Source organism: Onychostruthus taczanowskii, unplaced genomic scaffold (genome assembly GCF_017590055.1).
Source record: "Onychostruthus taczanowskii isolate IOZ18803 unplaced genomic scaffold, ASM1759005v1 scaffold21, whole genome shotgun sequence".
Classification (NCBI taxonomy): Eukaryota; Metazoa; Chordata; class Aves; order Passeriformes; family Passeridae; genus Onychostruthus; species Onychostruthus taczanowskii.
The window spans coordinates 4564006-4588465 of record NW_024499351.1 but is presented as its reverse complement, the minus strand read 5'-3'; the positions used below and the strand labels follow the sequence as shown (position 1 = coordinate 4588465).

General features: G+C 34.9%; 1 protein-coding gene across 9 annotated transcripts in view; it reads left to right on the top strand.

Moving 5' to 3' along the window:
• Nucleotides 1–24460, top strand: part of QKI (QKI, KH domain containing RNA binding) — a 142656-nt gene that overhangs the window by 34238 nt on the left and 83958 nt on the right. For all 9 annotated transcript variants that reach the window (XM_041404187.1, XM_041404185.1, XM_041404184.1 and 6 more), the window contains exon 2: nt 2136–2278. In XM_041404187.1, coding sequence (XP_041260121.1) covers nt 2136–2278 — 143 coding nt within the window. The remainder of the gene's footprint in view (nt 1–2135; nt 2279–24460) is intronic.

Here is a 24460-nt window from a genome sequence, read left to right as displayed (position 1 = left end):
TGGTAGATAGCTTAGGTTTCATACAAGCTGAAATTGAGGGGTAGTCCTCAACCAGCTCTCATACTATCTGTGTGTGTTCTGAATGTTTGGCTTTCAAGTGTCATGAATGTGTCATAGGATTATTTGCAAAGGAAAGATGAAAATAAAAGTTAATTTTCTCCTGTGAAGACTATGATATCCAGTGTTAGTGATTATATTCTTCATGAAAGATACATTTTAAAAGGAAAATTTGGTGCAGCTACTCAGTAGCTGCCAACTATAAATAAAAACGACCATGTTGCTACTTAGGCTTCAGTACTTCTACAGACTGCATAGCTTGTTTCAGTGTGGTGTAAATTAGGGGGAAATCTGAAGAGAATGAAAAGGGAACAAAGTACGCCAGAAGATAGTAGTATTTGTTCAAAGAGTTGTGCTAAAGAATTTTTTTATATACTGAAGCCAGTATAAATACTCTGAGGAATTTGTGCTCATTGCCAAAATTGTCTGGGTAGAAGGAGATGAGGATTTTTTTCCTTCCACTATGATTATATGGTGACAAACTTTGTGCTCCCCATTGTAAACAGGTGTTAACTACCAAATCATGATACAGTACACATGATGTGTCAGTTTCCAGCAGAGAAACAACTTATTCCTGAATATTTGTTTCAGAGATGTTTCCTTTCTGATGCTCTGCCCCACCCCACAGCTTTTCAGGTGGTGAAATCTCAGCTATTAATCATTTGCCAGAGAAGAAACTGATTATGAAACAGAGTTTATATTCTTGTCTGCTGGTAGAGTTTCAAGTGACTTCTTCTTTCTGTGGCTTCCTGTATTTAGATGAAAACATAAGATTTCTGTTTTCAGTGTCATGTTTAATTCTGGAGGTTTTGAAAGCCGTTGTTGCAATTCTAAGTAAAGGACTGGATTTACTGATTGCCTTGTTTACAGCCCATGCTATTGTCAGTTTTAATGCTTTGGGAACAATCCAGTTGAAATGTTAGTTTTTGGTTTGAAACCTGGTCAATACATTCATTTTAAGTAGTTCTTCAGTGATACTGAAATAAACTCATTAAGAACATTTTTACACTATTTGGGACTCTATAAGTTATGAAATGTGAAACTTCTGATTCTTATAGCAGCAATTTAAATACCACATTCAAGAGATTTAGAAGCAAAATGTAAGTTTTTGTTAAATAAATGTCTTTTTTGATTAAACAAAAGGATCTTTTGTGTTCATCCTCAGACTGTTACAGCTTAGTTACAATAATGTAGATTTGAAATAGATTAACCATTTTTAACTACTTGTTTGTAAGTACTAAACTGCATCTTCCAAGTAATTAATTACTTCAAGGTGTGAGTAACACCAAGTGCAAATGGTAGAAACAGTACTTAAAATTTCACCCTCGACATTCCCTGGTGCTCTTGAGGTACTCTTTCATTACTTTGAAATGAAGTAGGGCATCTGGGTGCACAGAGAGCTTGCCCAGGTCTCTGAAACCACACTTGATTTTGTTATTTTTGTTATCTCTTTGGGGGTGGTCAGTAGAACAATATCTACCAGTTTGTTGTCATGTCATGTGCGCATGAACTGCACCATTAAGTTGTCCTGTTTCCCATAGCTGAAAGATGCTCTGTTTAATTTCCAAGCTATAGTTAATCCCATAACTAGCAAAAGTACTGTATAGATGCATTTTTCTACTTTTTATGTTGGGTACAGATTTCTTTTTTTTTTTCTTTCTAGATGCTGTATTATTAAAAAAAAAAAAAACAAACCATAAAAGAACTGTTTTTATACACCTTCTAAATGATGTGAGCAATCTTGTAAGTGTTCTGAGGAGGTGCACGTAATTTTTACTTCAATAGCTGAATTCCATAAACAGGATGAGTAGGCAGCAAATTTACAGACATGAAAGACATTTAAGGATGGGTGCTGCAATTTAAAAAAAACCCCAAAAAACAAAAACCAGTTGAAAACCTCCAAACAAAGCAGAAGAAAAAAGACAAAACCAGAACAGATTTTTCAGCTACTATGATGTTCATGAGAAGAGGAAGAAAATGGCATTAAGGTTTGGGAAATAATGAAAAGAGAAGATTGTCATGTTAGATTATAACCTGTTTCTGTATTTGATGCTTAATATACGTTTTTCCCCCCACAGAAATTAGCAGAGTACGGAAAGACATGTATAACGACACATTAAATGGTAGTACGGAGAAGAGAAGTGCAGAATTACCAGATGCTGTGGGACCTATTGTACAGTTACAAGAGAAACTATATGTGCCTGTAAAAGAATATCCAGATGTAAGTATATCTTTTAAGTCCCTAAATAATGTTTTGATCCTTGTGGTCGTCTTTAAATGTAAATTTCATGTGATGCTACCCTTGGATCATGCTGAGTTGCTTTGGGTACTAGGGAATCAGTGTATGTTCCCCTTGGCTTGATTTGCAGTGAGTGTGAGTGGAAGAAGGTTGTGTTAAATACCAAACTAGTATGGATTGCTAAACCTTAGATGTAAGATCCTAATTATCTTGTTCATTCAGTGTTTTCCATCCTGAGACACTTGTGAAGTGAATTTTAGGAGGAAAGTAGTTCTTGGGATGGTGCTTTTTTCCTCTTGGTGTGTCTCTTAAGTCAGCTGCAGAATGCTTTGGAGCCCTTTAAAGACCTTTTGGAGACTGTGCTTAGTCTCAATTACTATTTGTCCCATACCTGTGTAACCAGTTCTGTTGCTTTAAAGTGTCTTTATCTCAGGGTTGGTTGTCCTGTCCTCTCCCCTTTCCCCACCCTGCTTAAGCAGAACTCTTTGCTTGCCTGTCAATATTGTGCACTCCGTGGGGTGTTCTGTTCCATTGTACACTTACCTTCTGAAGGAGAATGGTTTCATTTAACTAGAACTGTTTTGAATTCATCTGATCTGAAGTGTTTCTAAAAATTACTTGGGAAGAACAGTCCTTTCAAAATCAACCCCACCTACCCCCAACCATTTTCATTGATCAGTGGCAAAATAAGAAAGCATGTCATTCTTCCCTAATAGAATTTACAGGTTCTGTTGCAGTAGAGAAGTGCAGGGTCCAAGTAAGGGATTTACACATTAAAGTGATATAAAGTGGAAGAAAGTGCAGAACAGCAAAAATGGAGGTAACACTTATGTATTTCTCTAGCATTTCTTTGTATCCTGAATTAGATTAAGCTCTCCAAGTGGAATTTTATTATTTCAGTGCTGCTTAGAACGTATAGGCCTCTAAATAAACCTCACTGTGCCATGCTCCATTAAGAAAATGAAGTGTAAGTCCTTATTCAGAACAGAATACTTAGACAAATGTCTTTTCTCCCTTTTCAAGTTTTCATGTAGCTGTTTTGCTTTGGGGTTAAAATACCTGTACTGGGAAAAGTGTTCAAGGAATTTGAACTGGCACTAAGGACATCTTTCTCCCCATGTATTGCATTTTTCTCCAAATTAAACATATGTGTGTCTATGTACATCTGTGTACATGCAAACCTGTCCCCACACCAAAACCAGTAATTCTTTTGAAACCCCTGAGTGTTACAGATTTTTGAAAGCAATTTTCATATGCAGTTGTTCCACAGACCCATGTAAGTAGCTCTGGACTTAATACCTCCAGATATCTTAGAATTGCTTAATGGCTTTTTAGAACATTTCTTAGTTACTGAAATCTTGGTTTCATAACTTGACAGTGTATTCTTTGTGAAGAGTTGCCTTAGTTATTTGTTGCAGTTTTTACTGAACTTGATGCCTGCTGTACGAGGATTATGAGTAAGAAAAAAGGTTTTGGATTTCCTTTAACTATTAAGCTGCTGTTCTAGAAATCAGGGGTTTCGTAGCTTAGCTCTTCGCTGACAGTTCATTATCAAATATAGTGTAAATGAGCAGGAAAAAGTTTGTCTCTAGTTTCTGACGAAGAAGTTATTTCACTAGCTAGTGCTGGCTCTTTGCTTTTAGAAGAACAGCCTTGAAGTGGTTGCTAATTTATTTTAATAAACCCATAGGCATTCGGAAGTTGGAGAAGCTTGTGATTTGTCTCCATGTGACCTGGAATAAAAAGGCTCTTGGCTCTTGTGAGATGATGTGAAGTGTAAGCTAGAAAATGTGAAGCTTCTGCCGCTGTGGTGGGACCTGGCAGTTCAGGCTTCACTAGGGAGCCAAGCCTGGTGTTCTCTGTGTGCTCCTCTATTTGTTCATTGCTGCCTGGAATGGGATCTGCCCAGCCTTAATAACTGGTTAATCAACTAGAACATACCACTGCATACAAATAAAAAGCTGTGATTTGGTATGTAGGCCATTTCTAAAATCTTTCTGCAAGTTAGAAATTAAGTAACCTGCTTTGAATTCAGGCTAGCCCAGCATTTAGAAGGTCCAGAGTACAGGGATTCCAACTTAAAAAAAGTGTAAAATTCATGTGTGAGTATTAACTTCACCAGTGAAGGTAAATCTGTGTGTAAAGAGAGAAATTGTTACCTGTGAGAATTTTCACAACAGTATATGAAACTTCTTACTCATACTCCAATTAATTTAGTTGTAACCAGATGTAGGAAAGACATGCTGTATAGACTGTGAGAGTGAGTTTCTCAGACAAATCTAGTTGATTGTTTCTATTGCCATAATTTTCTTCCAAGTGACTATCTTGTATACATTACAAAGATATAAAGTTAGATAAACATAAAGTTGCTCAGAGAAAAGTGACCAGAAACTGGTTTTCTGATCTATATTTAATAAATTTTTAGTAACAGAAATAAAAAGAAAAAAAAAGGCAGCAAAATGTTAGGATGTTCTAATAAGCTTTTGTTATGGTAAATATTTTTGACTTAGAATTTAGAGAATATTGGTTAGTTGACTGTAGTGAATACACCATAGTACTGTAATGCCATTTTGTGCACAGAATCCTAAGTTACGTCTGATGCATAAAAATAGTGGTCTACCATAAGTTTAAGCAAACATGCTTTGTATGTGTATATGTAAATATACACAAAAGATGAAACAGTAAATTTTCATAGCGTGCATCACTTTGATATTACTGTTGTACTGTGCTTTGGTTATCCACACAAAATAAAGTATATATAAAATTAAACTTAAAAGCTAAAATAAATCTATCAAATCCCCTGAAGGCTCCTTTTTTTTTTTTTTTTTTTTTTGTACTAGTGCATATTGAGTATTTTTAATGTAATATTTATTTGAAGGCCATAGTTAATGCAAGGTTCAACTTGCCAAAAAATTAATTGACTGAAACAGCCTGTAGTTTTTAAATGCTGACTGTGCAGAGTCTGAATTTCTGCTTCTGCACTAATAAGTGGAAGATACACAAAAATCTTGCTAGGCAAGAATTAATTTTCTTTAATGTGTTGTATTAATAAGGAGAATTTTTCTATTATGTAGTCACAGTCTGGTAAATTGTGTAACTGTTGGGATGGTCCCCTTTATGGCATGTTTTTTTTTCATAGGAAGTTACTGTTATGCAATTGGGTCTATTCGTATTGTTTTCTTCTAGCACCCTTGAAAGGTGTTTAAACTGCATAGAAATTGTAGTATTAAAACTGAGATTTGAGATACCTAGCTTTTCTGAACCATGTATATATGCTCCTGAAACTTGAGAGAGAACTTTTTCAGAAGGCAGCCAAGAAATGAAATTCCATTAATTTGTCCATATTTTGCCCTTAAGTTAAAAGAGAGTTCTCTACAGAGTAATATTTGTACTCTCATGTAAGTCTTTGGTGTTAGAGTTTGAAGACATTTCCAATTCATGGAGAAGTAACTTCCATCAGAATTTTAAAAAGTAAGAAGAAAAGATGTCAGAGAAACTGTTGAGCTCTTAAGAAGCAGAAGAATGGAGGATAAGCTATTGTTTGTGGGTGAATAGTTAAAAGTCTTTAGCATTTCTTATGCTTCAGATAAATGATTAATCTTCTCGAATTTCCCTGGAGAGATGAGACTAAACTTTCTGCCTGCTATCAATTTAAACAGTTCTTAGAATTAGTACCTACAAATGTTGAACTGAATAAATGTTTTTTCTATTATAATCATGGCTTTATTATTAATAAGTACCCTGTTCTTCCTGATTAATGTGAAATTCTCTGTTGGAACTCTTCTGTGCCTCTTCAGTAAAAATGTAAGAACTCGGTAATTATTGCATCTAAAGTAGCGTGTCCTTTGAGTATACCGAAGCTCAGAGGCCAGCAGTGATAAACAGCTGCTGTGTACTTCCTGACCATTTTAGTTAAAACTGTTTAATTAGTACAACACAACGATGAACGCAGGGACTCATTTTACTGTGGGGAGCTTACTGACAAAGTGTTTAAATCCTTTTTCAATTTGTAATATCAGAGTTTAATAGCATCCCTAATATGGATTAGGAAAATGATAACATCTTTATTTATTGTTCTGATTCTTTTACTTAAGCTTTTCATTCCCTAGTGGTAAACAGGGAAGGAGGGTAAAAGACTTGCAATTCGAAGGAAAGAGAGAATATAGCTGGTCTCTGTACATAAACTTGGGATACAGAATAATGACAGGGCTGAAGGAAGATTTGGAAAATGATGAGCTACTGATGAAAGTAGAAATGTATATGAAATAACTAAAGTAGTTTGATTATTGATTACTAATTTTCAGTCTTAGTAGGGTCACTGGAAAAACATTTTAATAGAAGTGATGGGAACACAGAATATAATTTTGATTTTGAACTTCATGTATTAATGAGAGGCTTTATGTGCTCTAGTTGCATATGGTAAGGATATGGGTTGAGAAAGGGCCCCTTTGTTTAGATGCTGTTAAAATGGAGACATGCCTTAATAGCTGCATGATTTTTTTTACCCCTTCTATCTGATGTTTTATTGGATATCCTTCCATTACTCACCATCTGAATCACCTTTTGACAGTTTTTTAGAATTTTTTTTTGAACCATTGCTAAACACTCAATAGCTGGTTTGGGGTATTTGGGATATGTTGTTTTTTGGATGGGTGTTTTAGTTTTGGGGTTTTTTGGTGCAGGACGACAGATATTGTCATAATGTTATTCATAGATAAGCTGGTCAAATCTCCAGAGCATGTTTGTACTTGGAGACAAAAGGGTGGAAGACAGTCTAAAATATATTGGAATTAAAAATCCTGTCCTTCAGTCGCTTATAGTAAACTGCAGGCTGAGCATCAGCTCAGCAGTATCAATTAATTTGGTCCACATCTCCATTATTTTTTTCCCTCTTAAACTCTTCAAGAATTTAGTGCAACTAAGTTAGGTGATTACCTTGTCATTTATCTGTTAATGTTGTTCTTTCGCATTTTATTCTTAACTAATTTTGCTGTTTGTAGATCCTGTGGTCTTTCTGTGTGTGTAAATCAAAACAAAAGGAAGGTAGGGTGGAAGTAAGACAGGTAAAGTAAGAGCTTAGTAAGTAGTATTTGCTTTGGCAATCGTCCCCTTAATATATTTTAAAGTAAATTTGGAAATCTGGGAGAAGAAATGAGGTGTACTTGGTAGTGCTAGGAATGTTGAACATATTTGTTAGGACACCATGCTTTTATGTTGATACTTGTATTAGTAACATCTTCAAATTAGCAACATTAATATTAAACTCCTAGTGTTATATGCATGTTGATACACATGTCATGTCCAGCATGTATATGATACTCCCTGCAGCAAGCAGTGGGATTTTTTTTCTTTTTTAATCAGTGTACAGGTCCAGCTTTTAAGGATAGGAATCCCTTAACATTAACAGCCACTGCTAGACATTTGGGTGCCTCTGTTCACCATGGATGAAGAGGACTGTGTGTGTATGGGGAAGCCAAGTGCTAAAGGAGAGTGGTAGTCTAGAAAATTAGTCTAAATAGTTTGAAGATACCTGTTACTTTTCTGTGAAATAACTAAAATTATTATAATACATTAATTTTAATAAAAATATTTAACTGTGGGAATTCCAAAATTTGAGGTTGCAAAGGAAGTGTCCAGTGGAACTTCCTGAAATAGGTCTAGCAGTCAACATCCATGATGATAGGTTTTGGTCCTTTAGTGCCTTTCATTATATCTCATCTCATTTTCTATGCAGAATCAGGCTTTCAGTGGGCAATCTCTTAGCTCTTGCAAGACTTAAGTCTAGGAGATCTGGGTGCAAATAGAGGTAATAAAAGTCAGCTGTGAGGCAGGTATTTGTGACGTACTGATTTTGTTTTGTTTTATATTAGGGTTTTTTTTCAGTCTGTTCTTTGAAATGTTTATTTTAGGAAAGAAGGGTGTTATACAGAGATGAGGATGTGCTTCAGCATGATATTTTTGCTTGCTGTTATGCAGTCAGGTACACTTGGGTACACCTGCTGAACTTGTTGGTAGTTTTTTGTGAATTAATGTCCTGTGTACTTTAACTAGAATTGGGGACTGCAGTAAACATGGAAATGCATCGAGTAAGTGCTGAAACAATACTTAACAGAGCAAAGTAGTGCTTGTGTTCAAAACACATAGGTGAACTTAGAAATTACTGTTTAGACGTCGGAATCCTTAACAACCGTTCTTTGTTACTCAAAGTCAGGAGCAGATCTTCCTTCTGCTCTAGAGAGTGGAAACAGACTCCTGAAGGATGTGGGATTTGAGAGGCACAATGATTTAAGGAAGGAGGAAATACAGAGAGAAAAACCCTTTATTGAGGATTTTGTTTTTTCCCCCTCTGATTCTCCCCTTTAGTTGACAAAAGGAGAACTATAGCACTAAGCTGTAATACTCTCCCCAGAAACTTAACCTGGCAATTATAATGCCATGCTGTCCTTACCCCCTCCCCCTGCAGTGTTCAGTCAGCCTTTGTCACATATATTAGGTATTTCTACCTTTTTAGTAGCTCTGTAGTTTAGGTATTACTGTTTGTGTAGTCAGATTTTTATGGAGTTGCCCTTGCAAAAGTAATTCGATGCTTTCCAGTCAGAGGACAGCAGGAGTTTGGTAATTTCATATGGGTAGGTCAGTGAAATGCAAATCTTCGCTGCTTGTGTTTGCTCTGTGTTTTGCTGGGATAAGATGGCACCAAGACCCATCTAGAATTGCTATTTAAAATAGTTTTGAGTTCCAGTCAGATCACCAGCTTTTTTTTGTATCTCTCATAAATCATATGCTTAGGGAAAAATCAATTCACATGCCCTCAGTGGTAAAAGGTCTGTTGTTTGTTACTAGATTAAGTCTGCCCACAAACCTTGGACATGCATATTAATTTGAAGAAAGAATAAGTTGTCTTTTGAGCAACATGGTTGAGTTTTCTTAAACACGTGTGCTGTTTTGATGTTGAGCTATTTCTGAAGTTACTAGTAATTTAAAAGTGTACATCACTTTGCAAGGAAAAGTTTTCAGTGTAATGCTGCATCTATAGCATTCATTTTGGATCTGAGTTTCTTCCATATTTCAAAAGAACAGAGTTGTTTTGTTCCTTGTATGTGTTTTATTGATGATGGTCACTTTGTTGTCTTATATATGAGTCTTCTTTAGAGGAAGATTGTACACAAATCCAGCTTTGGGAATAAACTTTCCTTGTAGGCATTTCCTTCCTTTTTCCATGTTTTGTTTCATTGCTGGAGAATAGTTGTTTACCTGCCTTGGTTTGGAATGTTGGATTTAAAATGAAACACAAATACTACGTAGGTATCTCTGCGTAGGAGATTCTGAGTTTCTGTAACTAATAGACATTCATCAATTGTAGCATAGATCTACTCAATTTATGATATTAGTCTCTGCTATTTTTTTAATGCTAGTAAGAAGACTAGTTGAGCATTGTTGTTCAATTTCAGTCACTTGGCATAGTATTAATACACAGTTCTAAGCTTTTATATGTTTATTTTCTCTTTAAGAACAGTTTATAATAGTGAATTCTGTGAAGGCACTGATTCCTTTTGAAATTTGCTGCACTGCTTTGAACTGAGTGAATTATTTTTCTTTCCAATACATTTAGTACTTCAAGCAAAATTATTTTTCTTAATGAACAGCCAGTTACTTTTTACACCTTTTTTGCACTCAGTTCTCTCTTATTATATAGTACAGCACTTCCTCTCTTCGGGAAAGCTCATGCACCTGTCTAATCGTGTACATTCATCCACCCAACACTTCAATTGCTTGGTTGACTACTGCTTTTTCAGAAGGTTTTTGTCTCTTTAGAGTACTGATGTAAGCTTGATCAATATCTCTCAGCTGTGTGATTTATAAACACTCAGAACATACTGACCCAAAAAATTGAGTTGGTTCTAGTTGCTAACATTGTGATCTGTGGTGCCAGAGGACACTGACGGCTCTGCCCTGTGGTCAGTGATATTGCTTGTTTCAGAAAGATTATAAATTAAATTGTGATTTGAAGTTGTCTTAAATATGCAGCAGTTTACCAGATTATTTTTTCCTGTTAAGTACAGGTGGTCTAAAAATCTGAATGGTGCATTAAATAGGCATCTCTGTATTGCTGTTCCATCTGGAAATGACCCGTTGTTATATTGCTAATGTATTTAAGTACTGATGATAATGAATATATTATTCAAATAGACTTCTTAAATGACTGGGTCATAGTATTTCACCCAATTGCTTGAATTTTATAATTTGAACTTACTTGAAAATTTTACTACCTTTTTTTAAAAAATGTCGCATTAAAAGTAAAGCAAAGTTGATGTCGTTCAACGCAAATATTCAAATAGTACATCTTGGGCTTCAATGTCATTATATTATTTCAAATTATTCTAGCCCAAATAATATTTTGCATATCCTTTTTTCTTCTTCAAGTGCAAATGCTGCACTTAAGACTGGAAAAACTGTATACAATGGCCTTTGAGTCTTTGTGAAGGAGTACACTTCTTTCTGTGAGTCAGCTGATGGGCAAGCTAGAAGCAAGAGAGAGATGTGCAGCTCTGGCTTTGTAATCTAGATGGGGCTGGAACATATATATCTCTAAATCCTAAGTCTCTACAGACAGGCTGATGTGTAAACCTGAAGTACATCTCAAAGCCTGATGATAAAACTCTTTCTTCTGCTGTTTCTCCCGTGATAAATATGAGGTAGTTCCTCTTCTGTTGCAGTTTCTGTTGTGAAGTTTGTCATCACAGAACTGTAAGTTGTAGTACCCATCTCCTTATTTAAAAATCCCAGAGTGAAAGGCAGAGAAGTTAGTTAGGAATAAAGCCTGAATGTAGCAATTGTTGATAAGCTGCTCTTTTAGTAGTGTTGTAATTGTAGATATTTAGGATAATAGATTTAATGTGACTTGATATCCAAAGGTGCTGCTGTCACTATTACTGCTGCTCTTAGTGCTTGCTGCTGGCTGAAGCACCTAACTCCGGAGTGCTTATGGTGTGGGGCTTGTACCCTTAAATGCTCCCAACAAGGTTCAGAGCTTTTTAAGATGTTTCTGGTGCTTTTCAGTTTTCACTCGTTTGTCTTTTTATGTATTGTCTTCTTCCAGTTAGAACACAGACTTAAGGTTTGCGAAGAGCTTTTAGCTGAAGTCATTTAGAGCAAACAAGGCTGATTAGACTTAAAAACACTAAAGGAGATATTGAGCTGTCTTCTGTGTTTCAGACCTGTTCTGCAGATTTAGATGTGAAATTTGCAAGTTTACTGATTATAGCAGCTGTAAATATATAAAGACTTTTTGTAACATTTCCGGAAGTTGAATGGAATTACTAGTTTAATTTTTTACTTCAAATATGGTTAACACTGTGAAATCTATCTTTTTTTTTTTTTTTTTTTTTTTTTTTAGAAATACTTGTACAACAGGCAAATAGGCATTGACAGTTTCTAATTTAACTTTTTTTTTACACTTGATTGAAGTATATCATTTAAGGTCTGTAGTAGAATGAGAAATGCTACCAGTTAGATAATCCTACTGTGTTTTGTTCTAAATTTTGGAAGGGGGATTGGTTTTGTTTTGATCGCAGTTTAAAATCACTTTCTCTGTTGTGTTTCAGTATTTTCATGGAATGAAATTCTAGACCTGGTTTGGTAAATAAACGCCTAATGAATGTGAAGTAGTATAAACTGTGTATAAAGCTATGACTAAGCATGATGTTTATTTAGAAAATGAGGTTTTATAGTTCTGCTTGTGAAATACCGGTAGTATTTTCAATGTATTTAATGATAGAAATAGATATTTCAGAATTTGATTTGTCTTAAATGAGGTAAGAATTCTAATTCACCTTCCCCTAGGAATTTGTAAAATTCAGTTTGTTTCACTATAGAGCTCCAAGTCTATGAATGAGATTGCAGTTGTTACCAATTCTCAAATGTGTGTGAAAGTTAAAGGAGCAAAGCAAAAATTATCTAATATTGGTTCTGATTATAAATTACAATTTAGTCAGCTAAATTAAGCAATTAAAATCAGTCACATGAATGGAAAACATGTTTATGTTTAGGAATGTTAAACACCTTGCTTTCTTACTCGCTTCAGAAGCTTGATAAAATGCTTTTCCCCAAGTACATTGCTTGAATATGGAAAATTTCATCACAGCTCTAATTGGTAAGGCCTATCTTTACCCACAAAACAATACTGTGCATCTTTGTCATGGGGTTTAGTTGCTTGGTGAGATGCTTTACTGCTTTATTTTTAACTTTGCTTGTTGAAAGAGTGCTATTATGGAGGAAAAAATAGTAATTGCTATTTATGTAGTACTGCATTGAGGTCTTCTGATTTGGAAGTGTGCAATTTCTGTGTTTCCTCCCTTCCCATCTTCCAAGGTGGCAAATAAATACATTTTGCAATGTAGAATTATAATAGACTGAATAGTTCAGCATAAAATCTGTTGCCTTAAAGGGGTGAAGAACTTTGTCTAAAGTTCCAGTAACCAATAAAATAAAATGAAGTGGTTACTAAGCACCTCTTCTTTGCATAAACTTGAGTATAACCTCAAAGTCTGTTTCTGTTAAGTCAGTTTTTCCTTTTGAGAGGAGGAAGAGCAGCTGGTAAATTACAAAAGAGAAAAACGTCCCTTAAGTACAAGAATTCCATTTCTGCTCAGTATTTTTAACTGTAGTATCACTATCTGCAGTGGTGCTCCAACTTAAATGTGTCTTTCTCACTTCTAATTACTGAGAAATGGAAGTAGTCTACAGCTAAATTGCCAGCTTTAAGTGCCTTGGGTAATGTCATATGTAGTCACATCTAATTAAAAGGTATTATTATGGAAATTAGTTGTTGGACTGTATATCCTGAGGATCCTTTGTTACTGGAATATGAGTTTAATGATGTAAACTGTGAGGCTTAGAGGGCACTGCTGGATCCTATGGTTAGGCTTGGAGACCGATTTACCCACAGCACAACTTGTTAATTCTCTAGATAAATGTGTCACGATTCCCAAGTAGAGCATGGAATTGAACAGTTTTTACTCATCTCCTGGTGTTATTGAAACTGATGTCTTGTCACTGTTCTGAAAACCTCATCTTAGTGAATAGGATGAAACAGATTATTCACTATCTTGCTTAAGCATGCCTACTGTTAGATTGTTCACAGGATCTGATTTCCTGAGAGAGTTTCTGTTAACAATCTTTCAATTACTGTTTAAAGGGTTTTATGACCACTTAAAGGAGGGAACTACCAAACTGTTCTGTGGGCCTTTAAATAATTGCAAATGGGAATCTAATGATAACAGAGATTCCCATTTTAAAACCATGAAATTGTTAATTTGTCTATCTTTACAGCTTTCTCACTTACGTTGATAATTCTAAGCAATTTAAAATCCAATTATTTCCAAAATATGGCAGTAATTAGATTAGTGTTTTTACATGAACAGAACATGTAGCAAAAAAAAAAATCATTTTGAGGGATATTTTTTTAGTTATTTGAAGTGGAATTGAAACTACCCAATTAAGATTCTCTTTAAACTTGTGGCATGAGGAGAAGGGTTAATGTTAAAACCGGTATTAAATGCAAAGGAAATGTGACTTTAGTTTGTATTATAATGTGCAAAAAGTATTGACAAAGCAGGGGTGAAGCAAAAACATGCTTAAAAGAACAAATTGCTATTTCTCTAAAGATCTAAAGGTAATATTTATGCAAACAACTACACAATTTATAAACAGTAAAAAATTAGTCCAGAAGCAGTGGGAGGGAGGCAAAACCCAAAAAGGCTTTTTGCTTGAGTGTGTTTGACAAGGCATGGCTTCTGTCTCTGGTAACTGATAAGGTCTCTGCTTTGTTGTTGTGTGTTCTTGTATCTTCTGTCTGCTGATCCAGCCCGCAGTGTTGTCAGCTCAGTGAGGAATGTCAGGAGGCTGGAGCAAAAGGGACATTAAATGGTTGACACTGAGGGATGGCAGTAAATGAGATGGGAGCTAAATATATAGGTTTGTGACATTCTAGCAGCTGGCTAAAGTCGTGCTGTTTGTTGCTTGGGTGTACTAGCCTTAAAAAGGAAGAGAATGCATTGTAGCGCTGAGAAGAAAAAAAACAGCTGGTGGCTTATCAGTCAGCCCTAATGACAGAGAAGGTTAAAGAGTTTGGAAGGACAAATCTTGAAAGACTGCTTTTTTTAGTAACATTAAATTTTTAATTTGGTATGAGTAGTTTTATAAAACTACTCTAAAACTTGGCTTATTCAGTGTAAAAAAGGCATGAATGCTTCGTTTGTTGTCCAAATAAAATTACTAAAAGAACTTACTTATTTACTTTTGATTCAAGCAGTTTGTTAGGTGATTTTTGCAGTAACTTACTTTTGATGTTTTCTTGCTCCATAATGGGACTCCTGGAAACAGTTTGATCCTCGATTAAGTATCTCGGAGTTTAATGCTTAATTTAGAAGAAAAAAGGCTTGTTTTCTAATAGATGAAAGTATGAATGTCCTCAAATGGTATAACTTTATGTATCTTAATCCCCGTCTTTATTTGAGAGATAGAAAAGTGCCATGTGATCTAAATACGATTTTATGTTAGATACACTTTCAAAATAAAAGTTAATGCTTGGAAAAATCTGTGTCTAATTGGTTAAAAGCTTAATATTTGACATGTAACTTACTACAACATCTAGTTCTTTCAGTGGAGGTGTTTGAATGTAAGCTTGAAATAAGTACAGCACCTTAGTGGAAAGCTTAGTCCTGCTTGATACTCTTTGCTGCTTCTTCTATATCTGAGATTTTTAGAGTTTCTTCTCAAGAACCTGTTTAGTTCTTGAACCCAGACTTGATTGTTACCACTGTCTTACAGCTGACTCAAAGAGAAGTGAAGAGCAAAACCTCATGTATGGCTCCTCAGCAAGGAAAGTGGTAGTGAAGAAGCCTTTTTGTCCTTTTCTGTACTCGCAGGGAGTGTCTGTGTTGGTGGCACTCTGACACTTCAGCAGGGCCCTGAAAGAAGCTGTGTGCTAAAAATGTGAAACTCTTAATACGCGTTAAAGATTTCCCTTTTTGTTTTCAGTGTTCCTTGTGCTGTGGCATACTCTGACAGGATGGGAAGAGATCAGGAAATTCCGGATCTCCTGCTCTTAGTGGGAATTGGTCTGTCCCCTTCCTTAAAGTTTGTTGGAGGGTTTGTGGAAGCGAGGTGTGACCAAGCAGCTTTGTCGGCTTTTACAGGACTGCAGCAGTGATCCTTAGGTCTCATTTGCCTTAATAGCAATAGCTGGTTTTCTTTCTATTGTAGGAGCAGCTTCTGCTTGTTACAGTAGCACTAGCAGTGTGGTTTTCTATAATTTTGAGATAGTCTTGTGTTAATTTATGTGTTTGTGTATGTCTTCCTTCTCTTCAGTTCAGGTGGATTGTACATAGCAGGATGATGCACCAGATAAGGTTTCCAGGCTTTGAGTTAAAGAGATTAGAGAGATTTGAGCTGCTTTACTCAGGGACTTTGATGTATTGTGTTTAGGCAGATTGACTTTTTTTATGTACCTCTGTATAGAGAGATTTATGGTTGTGAAGCTATATAGTAATTTGAAAATCTTAGTGCATTATGACATTTCTGGAGTGCTGGTTCCCTTTTTTAATTAGCACAGCTGCTCTTTGTGGATCTTCATTTTGAATGCTGTAACTTGTTTAGGCCAATGCCAATATTACCTATGTGTTGCATTATACAAAAATATCAGAATAAATAGCAGCAGAACTTACCTAATCTAATAAACTTGCCTTTATTCCTTCTATATACCTAATGCAGTTTATTGATAGTATTAGCTTTTTTCCAAGTGATTGTTTCATTCTGCACAGTAAAGAACAGAAGCAAACAGCTTTTACAGCTTTATGTTAGAGGTCAGCAATTTAAGAGTTATTCTTAAATTGTCTCTACCTTTCTAGTCTGTTACCTGACTTTGCGTCTCTTGAACTTATGGAGTGCAACATCTTCAGTGTTTTGAAATTTCTTGATTCTTTGATGATATGATGTAAGGTCTTACTCATTTTCAAAAAAAAACATAGCTCTCCCTTTAGATTTGGATTGCTTTCTGCCTTCCATCTGAAGGTTCCATTGTCTTAATGCCAAAACTATATGGTGGAGGTGTAATTTTTCTGCAGGAAAAGGAAAATTAAAAAAGATTTGCTACTCAATTCTTGGACAGTAAACCTTCTTAGTATTCACTTAATTTTGAACTCAATGGTAAATTTCTTGGCATAAATGTTTACGTCTTAGGTTAGTTTTTAGAAAATGAAATTGGAGAAAAGATTGATTAGATGTGGTAATTTGCCTAATATAGAAGATTAGGGTACCTTTTTTTTGTATGCTGTTAGACTGATCTTCAAACGGGTCAAAGAATTGCTGAATAAATTATGTTAGCTCTTTAGCAGCTAATCTTGGAAAACAGTGCCTTTGAGATTAGAGGTACTACAGTTGTGTTAACACAATTTTTTTTCCTTCTTTTTACACCTGTGATAACACCTGTATACATTGTATTTAAAAAGTAAAGTGGAATCTTCTGCCCGGAGGAGCTGAAAATACATTTTCCAGGAAGACTGTTAATGGTTCAGTGTTGTTTCAATGGATGAAAATTAAGTTGGCATCCTAGATAACATTTTGGAGATACTCAGTTTGTATATACAGGAATTACTACGTCCTGAATTCTATGACTGTATTTTGATGATGAGTTCTGACAGATACCTATTTCAAACAGATGACAAAAGAAAACTGTATCTTGGCTTCTCTGATAAGTTGTAATGCATTCAGCCAACCAAGTGTAGCTACTCAGATGGTTCTGTCACATGAATTAGAATTACAGTGGTAAAAATGAAGTTTATTTAGATCAATATCTAGCTGTCATTATATTTGATTAAAAATTTTCCATACCTAACAGAAACAACACCAAGTATTTAATTTACTGAGGTTTCCCTTTAAACTGCAGGTTTAGAATTTGGAGAAAAAAGTTGCATTCTTCAGTGTATTACTTTTGGTTTGTTTTTATCTTTTAATCTGTGGTTTGAGATTTCTTTGTTCTTTAATCAGTAAAGCTGTATTACCATTATTAAGATGACCTGGAAAGCTAGCCTAATTTTTATTTTTTTTATTTCATTTTTTATAGATCTGGTCTAATGTATTTACATGAGGTTTGTAAAGCTGTTTGTCAGTTAAACATGCTCTCAAAGCCTTCAGCAGAGGTTATTAGAGGTGAATGATGTGGATTTAAAGGATTTAGTAATTCATTCTAAATCCCAGCTATATTTTTAATGCTGTTTTTTTTGTTGTTTTATATTTTTTTGGAAGGGGCATTTTAAGCATTGGGATGTGGTCTGCTGGGTAAAAAAATTATATTGACATCACATGGATAATCTGGTTTGTCTAAGTTACAGCTGCAGTGATCAGAAAGATTCTGAGCTTTTTGAATGATCACTATATCAGTGGCTGATACTCTGCTCAGTCAGGAGCAAATGTGAATAATCTGTAATAATCTGTAAAGGGCAAGTCAACTCTACCAACAGAGCTAACATTGCAGAATTACAGTATGTAAATAGTGGCACCCTTACAGGACCTGAAGGGACCCTACAAGAGAGCTGAAAGAAGGTCTTTTGGGATAGGTCAAGGGAGAATGAATTTAAACTGAAAGAAGGTAGAATGAAATTAGATGTTAGGAAGAAATTCCCCACCCTTAGAGTGGTGAGACAGTGGAACAGGTTGCCCAGAGAAGCTGTGGGTGCTCCATCCCTGGAAGTGTTCAAGGCCATGTTGGATGGAGCTCTGAGCAACCTGGTTTGGTGGAAGATGTTCCTGCCCCTGGCAGGGGTTTGGAATTACATGATCTTCAAGTTCCCTTCCAACCCTAACTGTTCTATGATTTTATAAAATGCAGTTAAATTGATATTTTTTTTAAGTCGATTATATTGCCGTGGTGCTGGGGCTTTAATTGTATGGTGGTGCTTCATAAAAACAATTTGTTTTTATTGTAGCAAGCAATATTTCTATTCAAATTAATCACCCATTTAATGTAACCTCAGTTTGTCTGAAATCATATTGTGTGCTGTTTATTTTTGGCACATTCCAGAACACAACTGGAAGTAGTATTTCATTTAATAAATAATGTTACAGTTCCAGAATACAGGTACTAACAAAGAGAACTTAATAGTTGAATAGGACTCAGGATCACCCTTTGAAAATTTATTACTTGTGATTCTGATAAATAACAGAACTACTTGAAGTGGCAAAATCTTAAACTGAAACAAATCCTGATTTGTCATATTATAAATCCTAAAAGTTCTAATGTATTGTACCATTTGTTTTTAATGTTACTTAGAAAATATCACCAGTAAGAAATAATAGATGAGTAATTTTTAATTGGACCAAAATTTTTGTTATGGTAATCCATCCTTTAAACACATATTGCTGATGTCCAAGAAAAGAAGGCCGCAATTCTTAATTCTATAGGAAGAACAAGATGCTGCTGTTCATCACTGATTATATACCGTCTTCTTAATAAAGTTTTACTGGAAAATATAGATACTTTTCTATCAGCATTTCTTACTAAAGATCATGTGTGGAATCTGTGTGGGCGAGGTCTGTTTACTGACTGTCCAACAAATGCTAAATACTGTGCTCAGTATTTGTGAGCTGGCTTGCACCATGTGTGTGTTCATTCAAGAGATTTTATTCGGTTCTGAACACAATGTGAGCAATTCAGTGTTTGAATTGTGCTGATGGCACCAGCTTTCTAGATTGAGGTGAGTTAGAGGTTAAGCAGCATTGAGGCAGACTGACTCATGCATGCCATGAAACATGAATACCCCAGTACTGAGAAGGGAGATTGAAGTTGTTCTCTCCTGCTCCACATAGTGCTTACTAATAAGTTTGATAAAGTTTCTGGAGATTTTTCTCCTTTCTGGACATCTCATAGAATCCATACTGTTCTAATAGTTTAAAGAAGCTGTGCTTAAAAACCCAGTTAAATATAATGCAGTTTAACGGAATTTAACATGTTACCAAAATTGCTCCTACACTAACCGTGTTATGTAATGCTTAAATGTCGTTCTGGGAAAGAGTAATAGATACCGGCATTTGTATGCAGAGAACTCATTTCCTCTGTTACTAGCTGTATTTTTCATTGGAACCTCTGCAATGAATAATAGGCAAAACCTTTGCACTAATGTGTTCTTTTCATTTTCCTCCAGATGCTGAAATTTTTTGTATAGTATATCAGACTTCAAAACACTGAATGTTATCTTTGTTCTCCTGCTGCACAAATACTGTGTTTTAGTAATATATTACAATTATGTTTATATTCTTTGTTTTTGCATTAATACATTTTACAGATATTTTTGAACTAGACCAAGCTGCTCTCACTCCCACAATAATTATCAGTTCTTTCCCATAACAAGACAAGTTGATATTTTGATGTTGAAAAGTGATTATGGTAACTGAACTAGAACCAAAAAAAACAAACCAATCCAAAATGCCCCCAACCCTAAAAGTGATTATGGTAACTGAACTAGAACCAAAAAAAAAAAAAAAAATCCAAAATGCCCCCAACCCTGTAATAATCTTTGTTAAAAATGTATGCAGTGTACTAAATAAATATGGAACCAGTCTGAGCACATTAATTATGTCCTGAAAATTATTCTTAGCCATTTAATACACTAAGGAAAAGAAAAAAATCTTTTCGTTATCTCCTTTCTAAGATGTTGTTCTCCTCTTTGTGACCACTCAAATTTTAGAGAATTAAAACGGCATTAAATATCTTAGCTGTAGTGACCCTTTTATTTAATGTTGAGGATTAAATTGCTCACACTTGAAGTCATCTCAGAGGTAGTTCAACAGATGTGCTGGAAGTTTTGATTTTGTTTATCTAGCACAAAAGTACCTAATTGAAAATATGACAGATCCTAATTTTCTGACAGTTGATATTCTGTATTTTGTATTCCATATTTTGTTTTCTGTTGTACCTTAATGGTTTTATTTTTGTGTTTAAGTGATGAGGAGATTATTTAATGGTAATTTGTCTGTGTAAGTTGCAGCACAGTATTTCTAATGTGCTACTTAACTTCATCACTTAAATGCTTCCAATAGTTCTCATTTAGCTTTGATTGTAGTTTTAGAATGGTATATATCAGATACACACAGAAAATGTAAGTGGATATATTTGACATAAGTAGATTACATGTATCACGCTGATATTCACTACATGTGTACTTTGGCCTTGGCTTAGAAAGCATGCCATATTTAGGAATGGAGAGAATGTTTATCATGCTTTGTTGTCTGCAGCAACTCTTCTATTACCAGTAGTAGGTGGGTTTGTTAGAGACTTGGGGAAACAACTTCACATGTTGTCACTCGCAGTCTTAACAATTACCTAAAGTTAGTTTGCATGCAAAAATTAACTTCTAAATCTAGTTACTATTGTCTGTGTTCACTGTGTTGACAATGATAGTACCATCTGCTTTGTCAGCCTCTTCTTCCTTTAAAATCTCATCAGATAATCTGTTTTTTAAAACTATGTTACAAACTTGCCGAATTTGGCTGGCAGATATTTAATCCTCAAACTACATACTGCATTCATTAATGCAGTTAATGAAAGATTTCACAATTTCAGCATTATTCTTGAAGCATTATGCTTTTTCCTCTTGAGTTCTGAAATGTGTACAAGTGGCTGTTTATGTGAATTTGGCCTTCTTTGTTTTTGGTTAATCTATAATGTGGTCGCTGAGTATGGGATGCACTTGTTTTTATTTGATAGTAGTTCTTACTGCTTCAACAAAAGCTGTGTAGCTGTTTTCTGTTGAGATAAGTGTAGTGTTGAATCACTGAAAATACTTCAAAAGGCATGAAATATATCTGAGGTTTTGTCATCATGGAAAAAGAAACTTTCTGTTCTGTTAGTCCCAACCTACCAAAAAATGTAGTGGTATTGTCTCCTGAATGGGTGGAGACAGTGCCAACAGTTTTAAGTATTTAAAGAATTTTGACTGAAAGAAGGAGGTGGGGGCTGTAAATGTTACCTGAAAGGTTACGTATTTAATCCATAACTGCTCTTTTACTGGCATATTACATGTGTACAGGTATAAATGCTAGTTCTCTTAACAATATGTGTGTTTGTACACTTACATGTATAGAAATACACATCACTATAGCTGTGCTTGTAAAAAAAGCCCAACTAACCAAGCAACCCACCCCCCAAAAAAAAAACAAACCAAACCCTGAAACAACAAAAAACCCAAAAATCAACAACCAAAAGCCAACTTTGATGAAGTTGTTATTGTGGAAGTGTTATAAGGTTGTAATATACTAATGGAATAAATACTGGAAAATCTTATTGCTAAAAAGCATATACAGTGTAAAGTAGGGTAAATTACCCATTTGTCATTTTTTTTTCCTGTAAAATGTCTCAGATTACTTTCTCAGAAATTCATTCTCAAAGGTACCTATCTATAATTTCATTCTACAAGCTTTGTTTTCTTCATTAAACACTAAACTGCCTAACTGAAAGTATACAGTCTTACAGTTTAATATGCTGTATTTTGTTTTCTAATACTTCAAGTGGTTTTATAGTTGTTTCAAAACAACTTGCTTTATAAAAAAATCAAATCAGCCATATGTATCTGATTTATTTTTTTTATGATTATCTAAGCCTTGGCTGAGACCAAAGCAAGATTTTCTAAGAAATGCAGAAAAATAACTGTATTGCCAGTATCATAAAACAATATGCCTTTAAAAAGAAGACAATGAAAAAAAAGAAACCTAAAGTTGATCATTTTGGTGGGCCAGTGAAAGCTTTATTGGATTCAGTGCCCATTCTTTTATTTGTTTTGTCAGCATAGTGCTATTTATCTCCTGCTGTAGTATTTCCAGTTTGTTTTCATATAAATGTTACAATTAAATGCATTAGCTGATTTTCTTTCTGAAAAACACGCATGAAAATGCATACTGGAATTTAATTGTATCTTTAAGAAATGTATTAGTCCTTGGAGTAATGTTAATCTTGCTCACAAAGAGTACTCACATTAAACAATCACCATTGTGAGTGCCATACACATTCATCATGCCTTGTTTTGAATGCCCTCCTTGTCTTGCAGTTCCTTTGTGTCTCTTCACTACTCCATTTCCATGGTTGGCATTCTAGCCTGTGACTCTGTCAGATTAAGTTATCTTCTAAGTCGTCTTGGAGTATGAGTACTGCCATCTGAAGACATTGAAAGTTTCTTATGGCTAAACTGACTGCCAGCATTGCTGCTTAAGATAAAATTTCCAGATGTTCTCCACTGTAACATCCAGTTTTCAGTTGCTTCTTAACCATGACCACGCAGAGTCCTGGTCTTCAGATGCTTTTTATTTGGTGTGGAAAATCATATGACAGTGAAATGAGCAGGAAGTGCTGCTCTTCATGTCTTCAAAAAGCAAAATAACCACCAGGACATTTTAAACCATCTTTTTGGGATTCTTTAGTTTGCTTAATGTATCAGTATGCAATTTGAAAACTGATTGGACCATGGAGAAGCCTGAATATAAGGTATACTTTTCTCTCTTGTTGAAAATCCACTTTGAGCTGGCAGTTATGTCTAACATAGAACTAGGCTATAAAATAAAACTGGGAAATATTTGGGTAAGGGAAGGCGGCTGCTTGTGAACTGATCGAGAAGTCTGAAGTTTTTGTCCTGTTATGATTTAAAAAAAAGGAAATTATGTGTAAAGGTAGTCTCAAAATGGAGACCTTGTTGAGACCTATGGATGTTGCGAATTTAAATAAAATAGAATACAACATATGGAGACCTATATGACATAACCATACTGAAGCTGCTTTCTGCAGGAGGTTAAGAATTAAATACCATCACCAAGAGTGGACAGTTATGGTTACAAGTACTTAGTTGTAGTAATTACAGTGGGGTTTTTTTGAACGAAATAATAGAATTTATGTGATTTTTTTCTAAGCTGGAGCTCAGAAGGCAAAACCAAATGCTGGATTACCAGAAACATAGATACATTGCTAAGCTTTAGTTATGGATCATTAGTAAAGAAAGGGCTCTTTTTTTTTGTGTATGTTTATATTTTTCTGAATTTAGCTGCTTATTTTATCTTAAAGTATGCTTAAAGTCGGCATGAAGGGTAGAGCATCTTTCAGTTTTCTTGTAAAGAGGAACCACTGAGCTTTTCTTGAGACTCTGCTTAAAATAATGTTTAGGCTGGGTATGAAAAGTTCTCAAATACACAAATTGTACCTAAGAACATAACAGCTTTTGAAAATTTTTCTTGATTTCCTTAGACTTGAAGAATAGCTTGGTTTTGGCTTTTTTCCAGTGATAAGTAACTGACTCTGCAAAATCAATGTTTAGTAAGTCACTGGAACATTTGCTAATAAGATGGTAGAATAAATGAGTTTTTAATTGAGTTAAATAATTGTTTGATCAAATGCATATGTTTATGTTTTTTCTTGCTAGATTTGGATATTTCAATCAAATTTGATTTTTTCAAATTCATTTCCCTTAATGAAGTAAAGAACTTCTTTTTGTAAGTTAAATGAGTTCCTGCCTCATCTTATTTTCATATTTCAAAGGAAAACACAAAAGTCACAATAGAAGTATGAAATTTAGTACTACTTGTCTGCTTGAAGTTCCACAGATTTTAACATGCATGGAAAGTTCCTTAAACGTTGCATTTCCCATACTGTAAAAACCAGACACACTTCTTTGTAGTCTCTTATTAATCAGCAGCTCTGAGTCTTTGGCATGGTTCATTCTTACTTTTCTTCACTACTTCTGTTCTGGGCGTGGGGACTGCTAAGCACTATAAAAGCACCTGGTCTGCTTAGGAAATAGTTGTTCTCTGTGTAGGGAATAGAAGATGTTTTCATCGGGGGTTTCTTATGCTGTGGACTTGTTAGGTAAGGTCACCACATGGAAATTTTGTTGATTCTTAGGAACGATGATATGCTGCAGGATAATCATTAATGTCCCAGAGTAAGTAGAAACATTAGGATTTGGAGCATCTTTTTTTCCCAGTACATTGGTTTCTGCTTAAACACTTTGAGTAACAAAGATCCTCATGTGCAGTCTCCCAAAATATGCTGTCTTTTTTCTAATTTCATTAAGGGTGTGTGTTTTGGACATCATCTCAAAAAAAGGCAACAACTGTCTTACGCGCCAG